This window comes from Hippoglossus hippoglossus, chromosome 21 (genome assembly GCF_009819705.1).
Source record: "Hippoglossus hippoglossus isolate fHipHip1 chromosome 21, fHipHip1.pri, whole genome shotgun sequence".
In the NCBI taxonomy this organism is placed as follows: domain Eukaryota; kingdom Metazoa; phylum Chordata; class Actinopteri; order Pleuronectiformes; family Pleuronectidae; genus Hippoglossus; species Hippoglossus hippoglossus.
This window is the reverse complement of record NC_047171.1, coordinates 12,523,253-12,543,269: the sequence shown is the minus strand read 5'-3', so window position 1 is coordinate 12,543,269 and position 20,017 is coordinate 12,523,253. Positions and strand designations below refer to the sequence as shown.

The following is a 20,017-nucleotide window of genomic DNA, read 5'->3' as shown; positions in this document are numbered from 1 at the left end:
AAAAACTGGGCGACAGATAATCTTTTCCAACAACTTAACATTCTCTTTGTTCAAGAACTTTAAATAGTAAATAATACTGACTTTTTGACGTGTAATATCATAGATGCAATATAGCAATTTCATATTGTATTGCTTCCTGCACAGAAATCCTGTTTTAGCCTGCACACTGCAGGAATATTGAGATGCTGAGTCAGCAGTCATGGAGCTGGTACAGATTCAATGTCTAGCTCAAGGACACTTAAAGGCCGTGTAAACCAAAATCAGTCATTGGTCTCTTAACATGCTGTACAAGTGATTACTGAAAACATGTGAAAAGAATGGGAACTATGTAGATCTGAATTGTGAAGTTTGACCGTTTTACAGCATTGCTTGGTTCCTGATTTTAGGACAGTCTGAAAGGGGGACAGCACAACATCATCATACATTTTATTGGTCGACATGCATGACGATTTGTGGCCCTCATTAGCATAGCCCCGCCCCCACAAACTATCTAAGAGCTAGAGCACAGTAACATCAATGGTTCTCTCTCGCCGTGGTTCTGCTGCTAGCTGTGAACAGACGACGATACTATTAAACACAACAGTTATGATTATTTGTAATGATACTGGTGTAATTAATTCAAAATATGTAAAAAAAAACTGTTCAACAGCCTGCTTTGCTTTAGTAAACTGTGAACACCGGGAGACTTTAGCTTGGTTGTAGTCTGTGTAGTGTTTTGGTTTTTCAACAGCACCTGAAGGCAACACCCTGCCCGCCAGACGCGGAAGCCACGCCCAGTTAGGGAGAGCTGTGTGAGGGAATAATTGGCGATTTTTTTAAGCGAACAAATCTGCTAGGGTTGTTGGTAACACATTGTTCTGTGGTGTGACAAACTCAGAAAATATATTTTTTAATTGCTTTACACGGCCTTTAAGCAGGGAGAAAGGTTATTAGCCGTGTCTCAATTCAGGGGTGATAACATGGGAACCCCTAACCCTACCACCGAGGAGACGGTCTTCACCAGCCTATAAAGACGGGCCAGGAATAGACCGTGAAGGCAGAACCAAAATGAGACAGTCTGGTCTATGAAGGCTTTCCGTGATCGGCGTCACCAGTTTGTCCCAACCTCATTGCTGTCACCTAGCAACAGAGCTGCAGTTGGACATGAGAAAGGTTTAATGCTCCTTGATTTTTTTAACATTTATATCAGATTGAGTTGAAGAATGATACTCAAGCATTGGACGTCTCTTCGCTGGCCGGCGCCTATACCCCACTGAAGCGCAATGAATCCTGGGATAGGTTGAGACGGGAAGGTTCCCCCTGTTGGAGCCTTTGTTTCTCGGGAATGGAAGGACGCATTCGACGGCTGCATTTGAAGGAGCCTTCAAAGTGGGACAATCTAGTCTCACCGCTGTGATGCAATCGGTTTTCAAATGCAGCCTCCGAAGGATGCGGCCCCTGAATTGAGATGCAGCTTGTGTGAGAGCATGAACCGAGGTCGCCCCGATCAGGCCACATTTCAACGCTGATTGACTTAATGCTTGTAAAGAATAGTGGTATTAAATTGCACCCCTGGAACATGAACAAAAAAAATTCTCTCAACAACAACAGCACATTTTAACTGTATGTGAGAACACGCGCTTTACAAGCCCCATGCATTCATTCACAATCATGAGGTGAAATCAGCAGAGACGGACGGATTCATGAGAACATCTATCATGAAATACAGACTTGCAGCAGCCCTCCATGGTTTACATTAATCAGCGCACGACTGATGAGGTTTGAAAAGGAGCAAAAGGCAGAAAAAAAGAATAAGACAGTCATTGTTTAGTGTTCCTCATGTCCGCTAACATCTCAGGTGCTTCTTGCTGGACATGTCATTCCAAATGCGGTGCATCTCCTCCGGGGAGATCTGGTGGACGGTGATAACCCGTCTGTACCTGCACAGACTGTAGGCCATTTTCCAGTGATTGAAACCACTGTTCTGATAAGGGTGTATACCCAGCTTACGCAAACACAGTCCCACGTACACATCCTCGAGGTGCAACAGTCTCGTGTGGAGCGAAGTCTTGTAGATCAGCTCGGCCACATCTGATGAGAACACGTAGCCAGTGCCCGAGCAGAAAGGAGGATATTTATTATCGGGGTACAAGTCTCTGGGCATGTACCACTTACTGCGCATATCCCTGATGGGACCGCCGTTTATCACGTAGCCAGTGAAATACCTTCTTCTCGGCTTGGTGGTGGGCTTCAGGAGCTTGTAAATCAGATTGTCCATGTTGACGTAGATGTCGCTGTCTGTCTTCAGGATGTACTGTGCCTTGGGGCAGAAGGTAGACACCCAGCGCAAACCCATCATGGTCTTGAGGGTGAGGTTGTGGTACGAATCGATAAAGTCCTCCACCACAATGTCATGAAAGATCTGACTCTCCTGCTCCACCATCTGGTTCAGGACGTTGTCCGTGTTCCTCCCCAGCAGGAAGATGGTGAGGATGCGGATGTCGCCGAAGGTGCTCTCGTCGCCCCATGTCTCCCGGATGGCCTGCCGCGCGTCAAACTCCTTGTGCGTGGTGCTGATGAGGATGACCAGGAAGGGAGCGTCGCCTTCGCACTTCTTGGCCTCGTTGATGACAAACTCAAAGGCGTGTGGGTTGAGGGGGCGGGTGCGGATGTTGGTGAAGGTGATGTTTTGGGGTGGTTTCACACCCTTCCGTATGGACATGGACATGTGGCCGACATACGTGGACGTCGGACGAGATATACTCAGGTACCACAGAGCGCTCGCCCAGCACACCACTGTCAGAATGTATAAACATGACACCTTTGAAGGCATTATGCTGCATTGAGGTGTGCTTCGACAAGTTGGATCTTATAAGGCTTTCTTTCCATCAGCCACGGTTCACCTAGCGAGGCAGCCTTAAGCTGCTTCAGCGTGCAGTTTGACATTAATTGTGAGTAATGGATTACTTTAGAGAGAAGTGATGCTGCTCGTGTCTTAATGCAAAGGGCTTCAATGTTGTATGGAAGTCCAGTTTCTCTTCATGACACTGCTGGTCCTCCATTTACATCTGAAAGAGACAGAAAAGAATGATCCGTATCAGAAAGGTGCTGAAAATGTACATTTGAATAAAACTTGACAGAGTTTTAAAACAAAAATCCAGTTCAGTCAGTTGTGACATCTCTGTCAGCATCTACAGCAATATGTCAAACAAATGAAGAAATACAGCCTGAATCTCATATTATATCTATAAAATAAATAACCTCAAGGACTGTGGACACGCTGCAGAGAAACCTGATGTATTGAACTTATACACGTCGGTGTTGGAATCAAAAATCATGAACTAGCCGTTTCTAAAATGAATTTGTTCTCTCTGAGTGAATCTGGTTTGAAAATGAAGAGGACTTAGATGACACCGCTGGATGAAACACGTGTGGGAAAGATTGTGGCACAATAGTGACTCATTGCCAGACATTTGTATTATTCATTGCTGAGATTGTTATTCGTTGGCAACACACACACATTGTGATGTGAGGATTGTTTGCATGCTGTGTTACATCACTGGCTTGCAACAGGCCAAATGTAATCTGCCATAATATGATTCACATTTTCAGTTTTACTATTTACTTTTCCCTCACGTAGAGTGATACACAGAAAGGTTTGTTCATGGTTTGTGATCCTGCTGATGTTTTCATCAACATTTCAGAAACCTTGAGTGCAGTTTTTTTGTCTGAAAACTGAGTAGATGTTCATTAGTATTGAGATTCTTTTCTTCAATAATATTAGCGATCTGTGAAACATGCTCTATTCAAAGTTAGAGTCCTGCATTGAAGCATCTGTACCATAATACATTATTATAATTTTACCTTGTTTGTTTATTTGTTGGTTGTAAGATACGAAAAATTCTACATGACAGATTAACATGCAACTTGGTGGAAGGATGTGACAAGGACCAAGAAAAAAAACATAACATTTTGTTGCAGATCCAGACAAAGGGCTGTATCCTGAAATAATTTTTCACTATCTTCAACGTTGGATTTTTAAAAACATTTTCACCGTGGATCTTGAAGAAAGAATCAGGGATCGTTTGGGGGCTGAGTGTTTTCATTTGATTGAATATAAGGGGACTGATGGGCCTTGGCAGATGTTTGCACTCTGTGCCATTCTAATTACATCTGATACATCCATATAGTAGATTTTCACTATTACAGTTAGTCAAATTGGACCTGACTGTGACTTGATTAGCCTCATATTGAAATTAAAAACCTTGGTAAATAACTTATGACTGCAGCTGTCAAACAAGTGTCGAGATTAGCCTGATATTCAAATTAAAAACCTTGGTAAATAACTTGAGACCGCGGCTGTCAAATCAGTGTTGACAGTATTATATGGTGGCACAAAGGGAACACTGTGCCATGATGTGCTTCTCCCCTGGGGTGTGTTTTCCTCTCCTCCTCAGTTTGTTCAGTGCTGCACTGCTGTACCGGCTGCTTGTTACTGAGCTGACAGATATTTGGCACGTCTCGTCTCTGAGCGTCGTCATTCTGCAGCACGGACGGTGGCATTTGTTTTGTGCCTGTGCGCAGGTGGCTGAGCCCAGACGGTGTGTGTAAGCGTGTAGATCCTTGTAAGTGACTCGCTGCTTCATCCCGCGAAGGCAGATGAGACGACGCTCTTCAAAGAGGCGCGGGCGTAATGCAATAAATATCTCCATTTTGATCTTCAAAGCTGAAGAGCAGACAAATCAAAACATAATGACATGATATGGATTAAATGTTATGCCATTAACTGCAGTCTATACCCATATTGTCGACAAAGGAACTCTGTTAGACTGGAACACGTGACACTAACAACAAGAGACACATAACAACGCCCTTTCTTTTCTTTGTAGAGAGTTTTATCTGCATTACCATGAGGAATACACCATCTTCTCTTGCTCTGCGACTGCATCTATATAGTTTGTTTTGTGTGACAGCTCCAGAATAGATTCTCTAACAGCACATTATCAGTTTTGACGCCGTCTAACAAAAGCTGTTACTTCTCCGTTTATTTTGTTCTGAACTGTTTTCCCCAGAGTCTTTCAGCAAAACTCTAACTTGAGAGTTGTTCACAATATCCGACCTCTCCTCCTTTTGTAAAATTACTGTCGAATCTCACAGGAGTGGGGAAAAGCAAACAATTGTTTATATTAACGGCAGTTTACTGAGACGCAAGACACACACTGACACACACAGACTAATATTTTCTGGAACCTGAGGAGCGTGGAGGGTCAGGTGCAGTGAGGACAGACTAACAGTAACAACGACCGCTCCCTTAATAACACAGTGAAAAGAAAAACCTACACAAAAGTATGAGGCACATGCTGTTTGTTCATGTACACATTCAGCCACTGCGTTCCCATGTTACTTTGAAAACTCATTTTCCAGACTAGAGCAAAAATATTTATGAGACAGAACTGTGGCAATGTTTATGTGACAAGTCTGTAAAACATAACCTCCGGTGGCTTTTCAGAACAAACATTTCTAATCCGGCCCCGGGTCTCTGATGTGCACGAACACCACAAGATTAAACAGACTTCTTCAGTTTGTCCCCGACTCTATTTCATATAGAAGAAAGTGCATTCGCTGCTGGTGAATGGCTCTCATTAATTAGTTGGTAATGAACTGAGGACGCTCTCTGCCTTAGTAAAAGCTGAAGTGGAGGAATTACATAATGGCCTGTTGCACCACAGTTGACAAAACAGCCTTGCTGACAAAATGTGGCTTTGGGAAACGGCTCAGTTACAGCTCCATATTTTCACATATTTTTTTAATGTCACACGATCAAACCAAATGATAAACTAAGTGACTCATCTGTGTGATGATCGTGCATACTGTAACGTCAGATGCCTCATCAGATAGGAGTGGGTTGCAAATACAGTATAAATTTGCCTTTTTGCCATTGAAACAAGACAGTATCAGCCGTAAAATAGTGAGCTGTGTGGAAAATATCGTAAAATGTGGTGGGGGAGAGGGGGACTTAAGAGAGTGGCTGACAGATTAGGTTCAGGTTGAACTGTGAGCAACAGTCTGATATTAAGAGACGCTGCATAATCATTCTTTCTGCCCTGATACCACTTCACAGACCTACACTGTCTGAAACAATGTCTGACCACAAATGCATCATGTAAAGGTTGTAGTGGAAAATTGCACTGACCAGTGTCTAAGGTATTGGAAATCCCCCTGACCAGGTGTCTCACTGCTGTGATACTGTCTACCTGACAGGATGGAACCCTTATTTGGCGGTGTCTCACTGCTATGACCTTGATCAACAGGGTGCATGCCCTTATTTGGTGATGTTTTTCTTCCAACTGCTACAGCGGACGGACAGACACAGATGATCTCATGTCTTTCATGTCTTTTTTTCATATTATGTTTTATGAAACGCCTCTTTGTATAAGTTCTGGCTTTTGTGAACTTGCGGCCAGTTCCATTTTGAGCACCCGTGCTTGTTGTGTAACCTCTGCAGAGCTTACTATTATAAAGACTCAAAGGCAACTCCAGTCTGAGAATTTCATTATTTCAAATCTCAAGATGAATTTCCATCACAAGGTTTCTTTAATAGCATCAGCATAAACTCTAGTCTGTTTCGAAGTTTTGTAGAAACTGTCCTGTCAATACTCTTTTGTCACTTACAAACAATACTAACAAAAAATATAATAATTTGTTACGATTTTTATTTTCTTAGATTTTTGGAAGTACACAATGTGCTGAACAAGGAACAATTTTCAAAACATATTCACTGTGTGGCTTTGCTCAAAGCTATAGAGCTAACAGTAAACAAGGAATGACTTACATGTGCACCTCACTGAATCAGGAATTGTGTTCAGATGTTGGACATATAATTGGCCCCTCTGTGTAAATTTTGGCCCCTTTATTTAAAAAAATCTGCAATTCACCAACTAACCTCAGGCTGAAAGTAACTCTTGGTCGGCTGAATAAAGAGGAAACATAAGGGGCAGTGAGTCCAAACTGTGACACTTGTGTTTTAGGTCACATTGGTGATGGGACTCTAGAGGTGGATGTTCGTTATAACTCCTGAATGCAGGGGAAATGCAGTTTGTTATGGCGATGAACTTGAAATATCCGAGCCCTCTGTCGGATGTCCGTCAAACCAAAAATGCTCTCTTCAGACTCCACTGTGTCGAAGAGAGTTAATTAACAATGACTTTTATTGTCACTTCATATCCAGCACCTGGACCACAGTAAATGTCAGGTTCAGTCGGTGGTTGTCTGCTGGTGGAGCTCAGATGTGGCGGCTCGTGTCTCGGTCACTGTAGCATGGAGCAGACCTCTGCTCAGCCATTATTCCAATCAGTCTCCATCATGGTGGAAGTCACACTGAGAGTCGGTGTTGAAATCTGCTGCTCTGTGTGACCAGGTTGTTCTGGTGACTGGCAGAAAGTATGTCATATATATATATTATGGTCTCTATAAGAGGGAGGAACAGGTGTAGGTGGTGGCCCCTCTGAGCGCTGGACCTTCAGGACATGAAGCAAACTACAGAAGCACGGCGGGGAGGGCAATGAAATGGGGAGATAATTAGCCCGTACTCCCCAACAGAGACCCAATTTATCATGATTTATTACATAGCAAGAGGTAAACTTGCACGGGGAACACGGCACAAAGACAGCCATTCATCAAGACATGACAGTGCTTTCTCTAAGCCTCTGGCCTGACTGTTTGGTGGACTGGCTTCTAAAAAGGGCCATTACACTCTCCTCTGCACACAACAAAAATGTTTTGATTCATGGCCCCATGACCGTCTATTGACAGGTCTCTAAAGTGTATTTCCAACAACAGCGCATATGAACTAATAGATTGCCAGATTGAATTAACTGCTTCACATTAAGCTTGTTGCTTATTGTGGAGAGCCTGTGCAAAAAAAAAAGTAAACTGATTACCTTGGCTTTCATTAGACACAACACTCTTACACATTTAATCACATTACACACACACACACACACACACACACACACACACACACACACACACACACTATTGGCAGAACTTTGGACAGCAATATCAATTTAACTTTAGCTTTAATTTTTTAATGTCTTACTGCGCTCTGCATGAAGACAACATAATATCTACATCATGCTGTTTTATGGAAACACCTCTGCATCACTAAAGGCTCAGTAGTGCATGGATGATGTTATGAGGGTTGGATTTCTGCTTAGTGGCGGATCAAGTATTTTCCTGAATCCCAATTTACACAGAGGGGCCAATTTGAAAACATCCATGCAGAGTTGTTGGTTCAGTAAGGTGCACATTTAACTAAATCCTTGTTTACTGTGAGCTCTGTAGCTTTGAGCAAAGCCACACATCATTGAATGTATTTAGAAAATTGTTCCTTGTTCAAGTGCATTGTGTACTTCAAAAAGAGCTTAGAAAATAAAAACCCTCTTAACAAACTGTTATAATAATCACTAATATTGTTAGTAAGTGACAAGTTTATCTAAAAATCTAGAAATACAGCACTGCAGTTGTATGCCTCTGCCAACCAGTGCAATTTCTGTCTTCATAATTTCATTTTCCAGATTCATATAAGGTCACCGCCATCTTGGCCTTTGGCCTTTGCTACCAAAATCAAATCATTTCACCCTTGAGGCCAAGCGAAAGTTTGTGCCAGATTTGAAAGGAATCCGTCAAGGCGCTCAGGAGATATTGCACTCACAAGGCAAAACATTGAGTTTGCAAGGTCACAGTGACCTTGACCTTTAACTCTGCCCATGGATTTGCCCCTGCTGCTTAGGTTGATTCCCGTCCTCAGACTTTCAATTTAAGTTTTTAGTTTCAGCTTTTTCCACAACGACAAGTAATTTAATGAATTATGAAACACTGATGACAGGACCTCCTGTCGGAGCGGAGATGTGTGGAAAATGATATGAAAATGGAAGCCCAGCGAGGGGTAAAGTCTTAAATCTCCCCTCTCAGCACTCTGATCCTGAACGCCACATTTATAAGCTTACAGCCGGGATTTCAGTGACCTTGGGAAAAAAGGAGAGCGACTGTGTGCACACACTTTCACAGCTCTTCAAAGACGCCGTTCGCGACATTTACTTGAACCTCTCTGTATTTTAAGAAGCAATTTCTCTTGCTAGTTCTCTATTATGAAACATAAATCGAACAAAAAGCCAAGTTGAAAAGACAAAGTTTGAGCTACAGTGCCAGATCCTTTTTTTATGCAAACAAACTGTGGAAAGCTTCTCCATCCCTCTGTGTATCAACGCTCCACTCCAGAAAGGCTGTTGTGTACTGTGAGATCTGTTGTTCTGGAAACACAGATGGCGTCAGGAAATCATCTCATCAAACACACACATCGTCTAAGTAACGTGGCCTCTCTCTCTCTCTCTCTCTCTCTCTCTGATAATTCATCAGTGTACCACTGTAGAGACGTTTACTGTATATCACTATTTATTTCTGCTGAGCTGTGCCCATTACTCTTTACTTCTGCAGATCTACAGTGAGACCAAGGGCGTAAATAAATATCATACATAAATACAGGCTACAACTACATACATCATAGAACCGTGGAATGATTTAAATCTCAGTTCATGCATGTATGTATGTTTTTATATTGATACTATATTTGATCTACTGTATATTTTCTGTTGATATTAATATGATTTATTTTTATTAGGCTATTTATGTTATTGTTAATTTGCTGACTCTTAAAGGTTTTTTTGTTGTCTCTCTAGAGTTTGTCTGCCTCCCTCGGCGCTGTATATTATTTATTTATTATTTTTATTATGTATGTTATTTATCATTTGTCATCATTGTCTTATTATTTGTCATTTTTCTATGTATTTTTGTGCTAAATATTAAATTCTAGTTTTTGTCCGTCACAATATCAATTAGGTGAACAAATCTGTGTAATGTAAAAAGTCATTGAGAAAATAAAAGTTGTGCAATAAAAAGAGACTTTAGAAAAAGGACATGTTGCATTAAAAGCTGCTGGAAATAAAGAAAAATAAATAAAATACAATAAAAGTAACCTGCAATAAACGTATCATAGCAAAAAGGATGAATAAATAACATGAGATAAAAATATAGGTATATTTTGAAATTTCATGGATCCATTGCATAATTTGTCTGCATTTATATAGATTACATATTTCACACTATCTCCTTATTTTTAAACATGCCCTCCAGACATGTTATATTAAATTAAGAGGAATAAAGAAGTTGTCTGAAGTTGCTTTTCCATAAAAAAATCATTAAACCACTTTCAAATTCCCAAAATGACTTTTACTTCTTCCACTTCAGCCAAATTATCAGAACATGTGAAAATGCAAATGACTTTTTATTCCATTTCAACTGCAAGATGCAAAATGTCTTCTATTTTACTGAAAGGTTATTTTAAATGGCTCAGATGTCAAGATGAAACCAACACACTCTGAGAAAGACACATGACAGTCCACACACAGCATCATTATGTTCTGCATCCGAGTCCTTGACTCTGGGACGAGAGAGACACATTCATAAGCAGATGAAAAGAATTGGTTTCTATTTTTCCAGTCCTGTCTTTTTTTTATTGCTCCCTTACTGAAACATTTGGGATAATATTGTAATTTACATATTTTATGCTTAGGGCTCCATCTAAATTGTGTTCTGCTATTATAATAAGACAAACACTGGGGAAAGTCTATACAGGTGTTAAATGAGCGATGCTACTTTGGGCTGTGTGAAAACTTTTGATGGATTGAAAAACATAAACGTGTTTATTCCATAGGGAGAGCAGAAACCCCCTCGAGTATCGTCTTGAGGAAAACTAATGTGAGTTAATAAACGCTGATACTGTGTGAGCGTATCTCTAAAAACACAGATTCTTGGGTGGAGGACTGTTTTCTGCTGTTTACACAGTAAAACACAGGATTAGCTTCACAATGGGCTGCTATGGTAACAACAAGGTTTTGCTAATTATGTACATGTATACATTGAATTAGGGAAGTGAAGTGTATAATAATTCTACACAGGGGCAGTTGTTGAAGTGTTGGACTTTAAATCAAATGGAAATGAGATTTAAGAATCATATACAGTGATGTAAGGGCAGTAGTATTCTGTACTACTACTACTACTATATTTTATACTTTTATACAGCAGGAGATTGTCCGAGTCAGATTAGTTCTAACTTTCTCTCAACTCCTCTTCATCATCCTGAGATACTTGTATTCTTTTCATTTTTTTCTCTGTTCTGCTTCCGTCGCGTGTTTGAAATGTCATCACACGCCCACTCACTTGCAATGAATTCTCCCGACAATATCCTTCTGTATTCTCACATGGACTCATTGTGACATTTTCCTGACATTTTACAAATTTTCTGGAGTTTATCCGGAGTTCAGTGCATGTCTGAAAGCAGCTTTTGAGAAACCCTGCTAATAAACAGACAGACAGAGAAATAAATGGCAATGAAAACTTAACCTCCTTTTCTGCAAGTAACAAAAAAACCTTTTAGAAAAATCTGCTGTTACTTTAGGAAAATTAATTGTCATCTTAATCATATTTTTTAAACAATTTGAGGAAATTATTTTGATGAAAGTTTATGCACAAAATCCATATCAACAATGTGCCAAAACATGATTTTAGTTTTTTATGGTTGTGTGTTTTACAACACTTGTTGAAAGATCATTTTATTCTTCATCAAAAACTTGAAAATACCTAAGTAACTTTTGTAACAAATCCTAACTTTAAAGATCATTCATCTCCATCTTTGTGAATTGTAATTGGCTTATTAAATAATAGTATAACTGTATGAACAGTATTTATTTTCTAGAATAATATCACAGTCATAAACAAGAACAAAAATATGGCTGAAGTGAAGTGGAACAATGATATCCTCCATTCTCTTTGTTACTACTTTAATGAATTACAATTTATCTAATTTATTTAAATAATGTCCCTGATTTATGATTTTTAATTCTGCGGCTGGAAAAACAAATGAGAAAAACAAATTAGCAGAATATAAAAGTAATTACTTATAGACATTGTAATATTTTTCCACAAACGTGCTATTTACTTGTTATGCTATATTTTGAATAAGACTTTGCCCCTAATTCCAAAATATTGAATTGTTCATTATCCTCAGGCAACCCCCTACTCCTGTGGGACACTACTGTTCTTAATAACCAGCAGAACACGGAGTATCGGAGGGATCCAACCTCCAGACACTTGCTGGTAAACTTTTTGTTGCCAATTTTAAGCCTGGGCACTGCACAGACTGTAAATAAATAATAAGCCGTGTCTGAAACAATAAGATTCATTTGCAGGTTTCAAAGGGAGATGACAGGCAGGCAGGCAGGCGGGCGGCCGGTGCCAGAGGGGTAATGATGGTGACAGATGAACCAGCGAGGGGATTAAAAAGTGGAGACACAGATCCTGACTCGCTGGTTTCCGTGAGGACTGGTCGCACGTTTTTCTTCAGATGTCGCTGAAAAATGTATGCGAGCATGCAGAGTGAGTCGGAAGCTTTCAAAGCTCGAGCTGCGGACAAACAGGAAGCTGGCGTCCTGCTGGGATGATGGCAGCACACTTTATACCTCAACAGATGCCGCCCAGTGCCCACTTTTTTTTCCTTTCCAGAAGGCATCTGGTGCTGCACGTAGAATGAAAATATTCACCACGGTGCCAGTAAAGGACACGTGGTGAAAAACATCCAACAAATTCTTGCCAGTTTCAAGCCATCGACCACTTTGGCTAAGTGCAACAAATTACTACCCAATGAGTTACTTCAATTTTTTCTTTATGCTTGCATGACTCATCCTGAAGTAAAGTAAGTATCCCACAGTGTGGCACAATATCAGTACTGCAGAGCTTTGCAGAGGCGCACTGGTCGCTCGTGTAGCAGAAATGAAGGAAAAATGTTAAAAACTGACAGCCTAATATTAACTTATCGAATAGTTAACGCATTGTTTATCAATGACACTGTTGTGTTTTTATGTTGAAGATATCAACGGTGGCAGTTTACAAAGAACATCTGGTCGGAAGGTGCATGCAGGTGTCCATAGCAACCGTTGTAGACACGACAGAAACCTGAAAATCTTCATAGTAAATAATAACAAACCAAAGATCGTGTACGAAAAATTGTGGAAAAAAAACGCTATTTCTTGCTATAAATATCATCAAAATGTCAAAAAAATTCGTTGGATTATACACCGCAATTTGTGCTTAACTTTAAGTAAGATATACGATATGAAACAACGTTGCAGTGTGACACACAAGTGGCCTGATGGATATTCAGTGTCACAGCACTAGATGTGATGGAAAGAAAAAAAAGTCAAGGAATATATGAGGAATAAAATGAAGATTTTCTTCACTCCAAGCAGCCGAGTGACAGAATGAGCTAAAAACTAATACTCATCTCTCAATTTATGACACTGAGGGGTATGAAAATTGATTACACAATTTATTACACATAGCTTATTCGATAGAGCACGAATGAAGTCCACGGCCCTGCATCAATCAGATGAACCGCTCTATAACCTACAATGTGTTACTTCTTCAAATCAGGACGACTGAAAACATTGGATAATATATACGTTCACAAGTTCACCAGCTAAAAACTGTGATGACCAATAACTAAGAACTGAATCTGTGAATCAAAGATACAATAATGGGCAGAAAATAAATTATTCTAACCCTGTGTTGAACTTGTGAAAGACTTCTCACCATTGTTGGACACTTTGAGAAGAGATTTTTGAAAACTTTTAATTTATATCTTTGCACTGAATTTTAGCTGTTTTATTTTAAACTTCTTTCTTCGAGTGTCTCTCTGACTTAACGTCCTGTCTTTGTCTGGTTTCCCTCCTTTATTGATCACCTGCCCCGTTAGTTTGACCGTTTATCTTGTTAACTGTGTCCAGACTCTGTGTTGCACTTTGTTCTGTGCCAGTTCTTCTCTGTCTACGAACCAACAATCTTCCCATTAATTCTTCCTTGGGAGTTTATTTCCCTGTGAGTTTTTGACCAGCTTTTTTTTTTACAACCTAAATTGTAAGTAACAATAAAGACTGTTTCATTGGATTTGTCCTCGAGTGACATCGTGGGCCTCACATGTTCCTGCATGTAACAGTTGTCTAGATGACATAGTAAATAATCACGTTGATCTGATATAACGATTAGAGAGATTTGTTTGCTAGTAGAAAAACATGGGAGAAGAAATGAGAGTTTATCTAATAATTTATAAGCCCCTGGCTGTTCTTTACTCTGAAACAGAGTAGAAAACAGTATAGAAAAGTGACTAATTGCTGTCATTATACTGAAGAATATGTACATAAGATATTCAAACATTTCCCGGCGAGAGGCCACTGATATATGAGAATAACAAATTAAAAAAAATATATATTCCTTATACTTGTAGGAAATAACAGTAGTTCATGTTACTCCGGATACTTTCAAAAATACTTAATTTATTAATTTTGTACACTTTGAAATTTGCGTAATCGTTTACACTTCTATAAATAGTCTAACGTCAAATTTAAGCATTTCCTTAATTTTAGCATAACTGAGAAATAAACCTTGGGGAAAAAAACAGAAGTGACACAAAAGAAAATAGTCATTGGTTAGTTGTCTACTTTCTCCTTTTATCCTGAGCACTGTGGACCTACTACTGTCCCGTGTTTCTGTGTCTTGTCCCAATTATTGTAATGTGATGGACCCTCATTACTGAGGCCAAGGCACTAAATTAAACAGGTTGTAACACTGCAGAGAACAGTAATCAAACTACAAACCCTGCACATTCCTCTCAACCCCACTCTCCCAGACAGAAACAGAAAAATATACCAATGCGTCATCTCATCATTTCAACTATAATCTTAATGGTTTGAATACTATAATACAAATGTTCGGAGAAATCAATGTTCCCCTTTTTCGGCCCATTAGATGCTGTGTATGCAGTCGATTGCACTTTTGCATTCTCCGATATTTTCTCTGCAAATGATCCCTTAAAATCTCATTCCATGAAGTAGCTGTTATTTGGATTATAAGGCTCAGAGAGAGGCTGCCAAGCAGATGGCAGGTGAGCACATATGACAGATTTATGGGTTTAATGCAATCAAAGTCCAGAATTAAGTGAACACCTGATGGTTTGATATGCGAGATTATGAACCTGAGTTGGGGAACATTTCTCCTATCAAGGGAATTGTCATTGGTGTACCGACGCTAGGTGAAAACGAAGAGCGTGCCGGCCAGCGGGACAGAGATGGGGTCAGCGCCAGGATCAAGAAACCAGTAACACAAATCTTTTCCTCTAGCCCGATGCCTCTCTGTATGCAGAGACCACGCCTTGGTCGCCCCCTAGACAAGCCTCAAAGCATCAAATCCCCCAGGGTGGGTTGCCGTGACACCAAAAAGAGATTTACATTTCACTGTATGTCACCTAAGAATGGGGAAACGCCTCAGGTCGTACATACAGTAAAATCCACCCTGAAGGCCAAATCCCAGCCACTTGCTATCACTTAGTTTTCCCTTCATCTCCATCAATTGTTTTACTTCTTCCCCCTGGTTTTTAAACTGCTTGAGTGTATTTGCACCTCACAAAGGTAAATCAGATTTATGTCGTGCGACTCAACGAGCTCTGACTCTTGACTGAGGGTGATGGATGTGGCCGAGTTTGAAAAATGAGGCCTGGGCTCGAGCGACTGTTCCTGAGCGGCCGAACAGCCGAACACCTGCAGTCTGAGACAAACAGGTGCAGATACTTTTGTGGATTACTTAAAGATGAGATTTTGTTTTTCCATAAACACTTAACATGCTTAACTGTTTCTATAGTGAAATATATATACATATGCTATGTGCATGAGCAAGAGCAAGAGGATAGAAAGCATATTTGCACCCATCATGTAAAACCTATATACCGCTTTGCTTTGTAATTAAATGATAAGGTGGCAGTTTTCTTCATCCCATATTTATCCCATATACCAAAGTAAAATAACTTAACTAACTATAGTAATTTGTGTTAAACCAAAGCCTGATGCAGTTTATTCCTCCACTGATCTCCATGGCACACACTCACAGTGGGGGACATATTCCTTCATGACTATGAACATGGACACTGGTTTATTTTGACTCAATCCTTCCTACTGCTGCCAAAAATAACGACGGCATCACCGTGTTGTCGTTAATCCGCAGCTAAAAATAGTCCCAGACAAATCTCCTACTTAAACCCGATTGAATAACATTCCCTAAATGACGGTGTCTAGGTGTTTTGAGGAATTACTTGACCATTGTTGGTTTTAGCATTGTCTAGTATAGAGATTTGTTTGCATAACAAAAATGCACTATGACAGTATAGAGCAAGGCTTGAACAATGACGTTTGGCCTTGTAATTTATCCCACACATGACTGACACCTTACAAAGATTTAAGTATGTGGGCTCCATCATGATGTTAATATTGAATATGATGACACAGCAGGATTTCCAGAGCTTCTGGCAAGAAGTTATTATGCAGAGGATTATCTTACACAAAATGCCAAATGCACATGTAAGAATCAGTTCTCAAATGTCAAGCAGGCACAAGTGTGAGTGATGTGCTCAGTGTTACAGAGAGTGCCCTGGATTTTTTGGCATTAGCACATAGCCGGAGGATAAATAAATTGGATTGTGGCTATCCGGGCATCGGCCCACACGGGCTCCCAGACATCATCAGGCCCGGCTAAACTCCGACATATCCACCGTGAGTGAGTCATTTTTCCATCCCGCAAAATTATTCACTTTTCCTACTGTGAAAACAAGGTATTGTTTACATCGTCATTGTTCATGAAAATGTGGGAAAGAAGGGTTTCAGATGTTTTGTTGTTGTTGCTTTAGTATGAATGATGTTTCGACTAATATCACATTGTGTACTTTGTCAGCACATACTGACATTCATGCAGCGGAGGTATAGGACTTACTGTTTTTATTTTACTTGCTTTTATGACTAAGGCTTTGGGCTGTGTAGTCAACTAGTGTTTAAAGTGAAAAAATGAAAAAAAAGATAAGAGGATGTTTTTAGTGTATTAATGTACAGTATTTACAACATCTCCTGAAAATCTGAATATGTCCATTTACAACTTTGTGTAAATGTTACTATGTTTACAGGCCGACTGCTACTGACGGTATAGGTGCACTCAGGAGGAGTTCTGGTTATTGATGAACACATGAATAAAGGCTTAGATCTGCCTACATCAACATCATAGTGTGAAGTGAATTTGAAGTTTGTTGCCATGGCAATACTGGCAAGAGAGAAAGCAGAATTCTTAGATCACACAATACGTTCACCTTGAAGTGTCTCAGTGAAATAGTTTACTGAGATAAATCAACTTTTGAAGCTACACTTCAAAAGCTCTTAATACCGCTTACAAACTCCGACCGCCGCTCACAAGACCATGGATCATTTCATTCCCCCTCTGAAAACTGACGTGGTCTCTATACACGGCTGCGGGAGATTGTTGTTTACATTAACCTATTTAAATCCATTTAAAATAAATAACAATAATATGCACTGTTCTTGTGTCTTTCACCTCCTCACATCAAACGCTCAGGATGACGTCAACACATTGCATAACATACAGCACATAATGTGGTAACAACAGGTGGTTGCGTTGGGTGATTTCCCACGTAATGTCACCGCAAAATCGTTCTTTACATTATCGTGTTAAACCAAAAGCTAACGTTATGGACAATTAGGTTTTTACCCTCCTCGCCGACACTCAGTCCTCAGAGTCTCAGCTGTAATTGTGGCTTTTCTCTTTCTCCTGTGAGAACTTATCTTTCACTCTTCAGACTGTGTACCTGTCACTCAGAATCCGAGAGTGACCTTCATGCGAGTGCATGTGCAACCCCTTACCGCCAGAGATGGAAGTAAATCTTTGGGAAGCGCTGTCTGACCATTATTATTATATTATTTTTAGAATATATTATATATTATCTGATGTTTTTGTGTCTCATGACTCGACAATAAGGGCAGACTACGAGAAAAGCCCCACACAATACATTTCAAAAGCACCTCAATGAAATGACAATGCAGTTGAATGAACACTCCTCTAAAACAAAAACAGAGGAAGGTAGGATTTATTTCCACACAGGTGTATTTGTCAGCATTCATTATAGCTTTTCCAATTAATTAAAGTCCAAATTACAAAGTAGCTGAAACTGTCCAACCGAGTGTAAAATATAGTGATAAAGTCTCATTAAACAAGATTATTTGGAGACGTTGTTAAAGTTGTGCTTTACTTAATAATTTAACAATAAATATTTTATCAGGCACTCAGCTAAAGAACGGGATTATGAAAATCTTTAAGTAGATCATTACTGTGCATCGGCAAATATTTTCACATGAGGGTTTTGAAACCACAGCGCAGGGTTAGCTGTGTTCCAATTCCCGAGACAAAGGAAGAAGCTGTTCACCTTTGGCTGTTTATACATGATGGAAAAATCATTTCCTCCTTCCCTGTTGATGAACAGGCAAGATAGGAGAATATTTCCGTGTGTTGAAGAAGAGACAGGCCTGATCGCGTTCGCAGAGTTTGGATGAAATGTGTTGACTTAATGAGAGGATTTTTTTGTTTTTCTTCTATGGAGCTTCTCCAGCCAACCGTGTCACATCACAGAGCAGCCAGGTATAGTCGTTAGAGGGACAGATGGTGATGCGGCTGATTGGTCTCTCTGCTGACCTATTTGAAGGTGTTTTCCCTCATCATGCTTCTCTTCGGCGGCGGCGAGAAATGGAGGAAACAGTGAAAACAGAAAAATGCAAAGTGCAATTCAGTATAATCTGCAGGGCGCCTATCGTGGCTTTGATGTGGGGGAGACTTTATGAGACGCTCAGTGAGACTGGGAATTACTTATGATTAAAAGCTAAATAAATGTTGTCTTTTTGCATGAAGCTACTGTGGCATTTTTTAGCGGTTCTTTTGCAGGAAAACCATTGGCAGAAATGTGGACTGAGTTAGAGAGTCAAGATGATTCTCTGTTGTTGTGCAAGACAAATGCATGTGCATAGAGAAAATCATAAGAAGGTTGCTTCATTATCCGAGCAGATGTTTTCTTGTTTTTTAAAGTAATTTTTTCCTGGCATTGTTTTCTTCATTACGATAGAAACAGTGGAAAGAGGGAAACAGGAAAGTCAAAGGACAGGGGATGGATTCGAATCGGGGCTTTAAGTGGTGCACTCTTAACCAGGTGAGCTGCTGATGAGGCCCCATGAGCAGCAGTTTCTTTTTAACAACCAGATTTCAACATGTAGTAAAGCCTGTAATCTCTTAATGATGTCTCTGGTGTTTTGAATTTACATCTGAAACAGAACATTTTACATGCACCAGAAATAACACAGCATGCTGTAAAAAATAGATTCAGCCAGATGGAAAAACATAGAAAACTTACTCATAAATGTACACATCATGGGCTGGCTGATTATCAAAGTACATGGTTTGCCCATTGAGGAAATTCATGATATATAGAGAGATATGATATAGTATTGTTGGATAGGGTTCAGGAGATATGCTTTGTCAAATCACAATTAAGATGGAGGTTTTAACTCAACACTTGCATTTCTACTGCTTCGTCACGTTAATGGATAGTCCAAAGATGCCAAATAAAAAAATCATTCATAATCCGTAGTATCTTACAAAGTGGGTGTGTTTGTTGAGGGCAATATCATTTGTCTGTCATTTTATAAAAGGTGTTTGGAAGATTTATAAAATCTGCACTTAAGTTTTTTGAACTATTTCACTTTTAGTGTGGCTGTAGCCTTCAGCTGCTTTCAGACGTGCACTGAGGTCCAGACAGTTCCCCTGAAATGATGGAGGGGGCTGTATGTGAGAATGCAAATGTTGAAGTCTTTGGCACAGTAGGGCTTTGAGGTACGTCAATGGTTTCTGAAAGTATTTTGTCAAAACAAAATTCAAATTTTGCACATGGAAAAATTCACCAAAGATACAATATTTCGTCCTGAGGTGGGACGTGAATGTTTGTGCTAAATTTCACTGGGAGTCATCTCGTAGTCAAGACATTTCGTCAGTCAGG

At 39.9% G+C, this 20,017-nt stretch overlaps 1 protein-coding gene and 1 long non-coding RNA gene across 5 annotated transcripts in view; one reads left to right on the top strand and one right to left on the bottom strand.

Moving 5' to 3' along the window:
• Positions 1–461: 461 nt before the first annotated feature.
• LOC117754761 lies at positions 462–18,477 on the top strand. The gene is made up of 4 exons (XR_004612490.1): positions 462–582; positions 650–791; positions 15,022–15,031; positions 18,467–18,477. It is a non-coding gene; the product is annotated as an uncharacterized LOC117754761 (long non-coding RNA).
• Positions 812–20,017, bottom strand: part of b3galt1b (UDP-Gal:betaGlcNAc beta 1,3-galactosyltransferase, polypeptide 1b) — a 45,320-nt gene continuing 26,114 nt past the window's right edge. For 2 of the 4 annotated variants that reach the window (XM_034573939.1, XM_034573940.1), the window contains one exon: positions 812–3,047. In XM_034573939.1, coding sequence (XP_034429830.1) covers positions 1,826–2,812 — 987 coding nt within the window. In that variant the 5' untranslated portion in view covers positions 2,813–3,047 and the 3' untranslated portion in view covers positions 812–1,825. Of the gene's footprint in view, positions 3,048–4,461; positions 4,706–18,400; positions 18,519–20,017 lie in introns of those variants that run through there. The other 2 variants (XM_034573942.1, XM_034573941.1) reach the window with 2 other exon arrangements.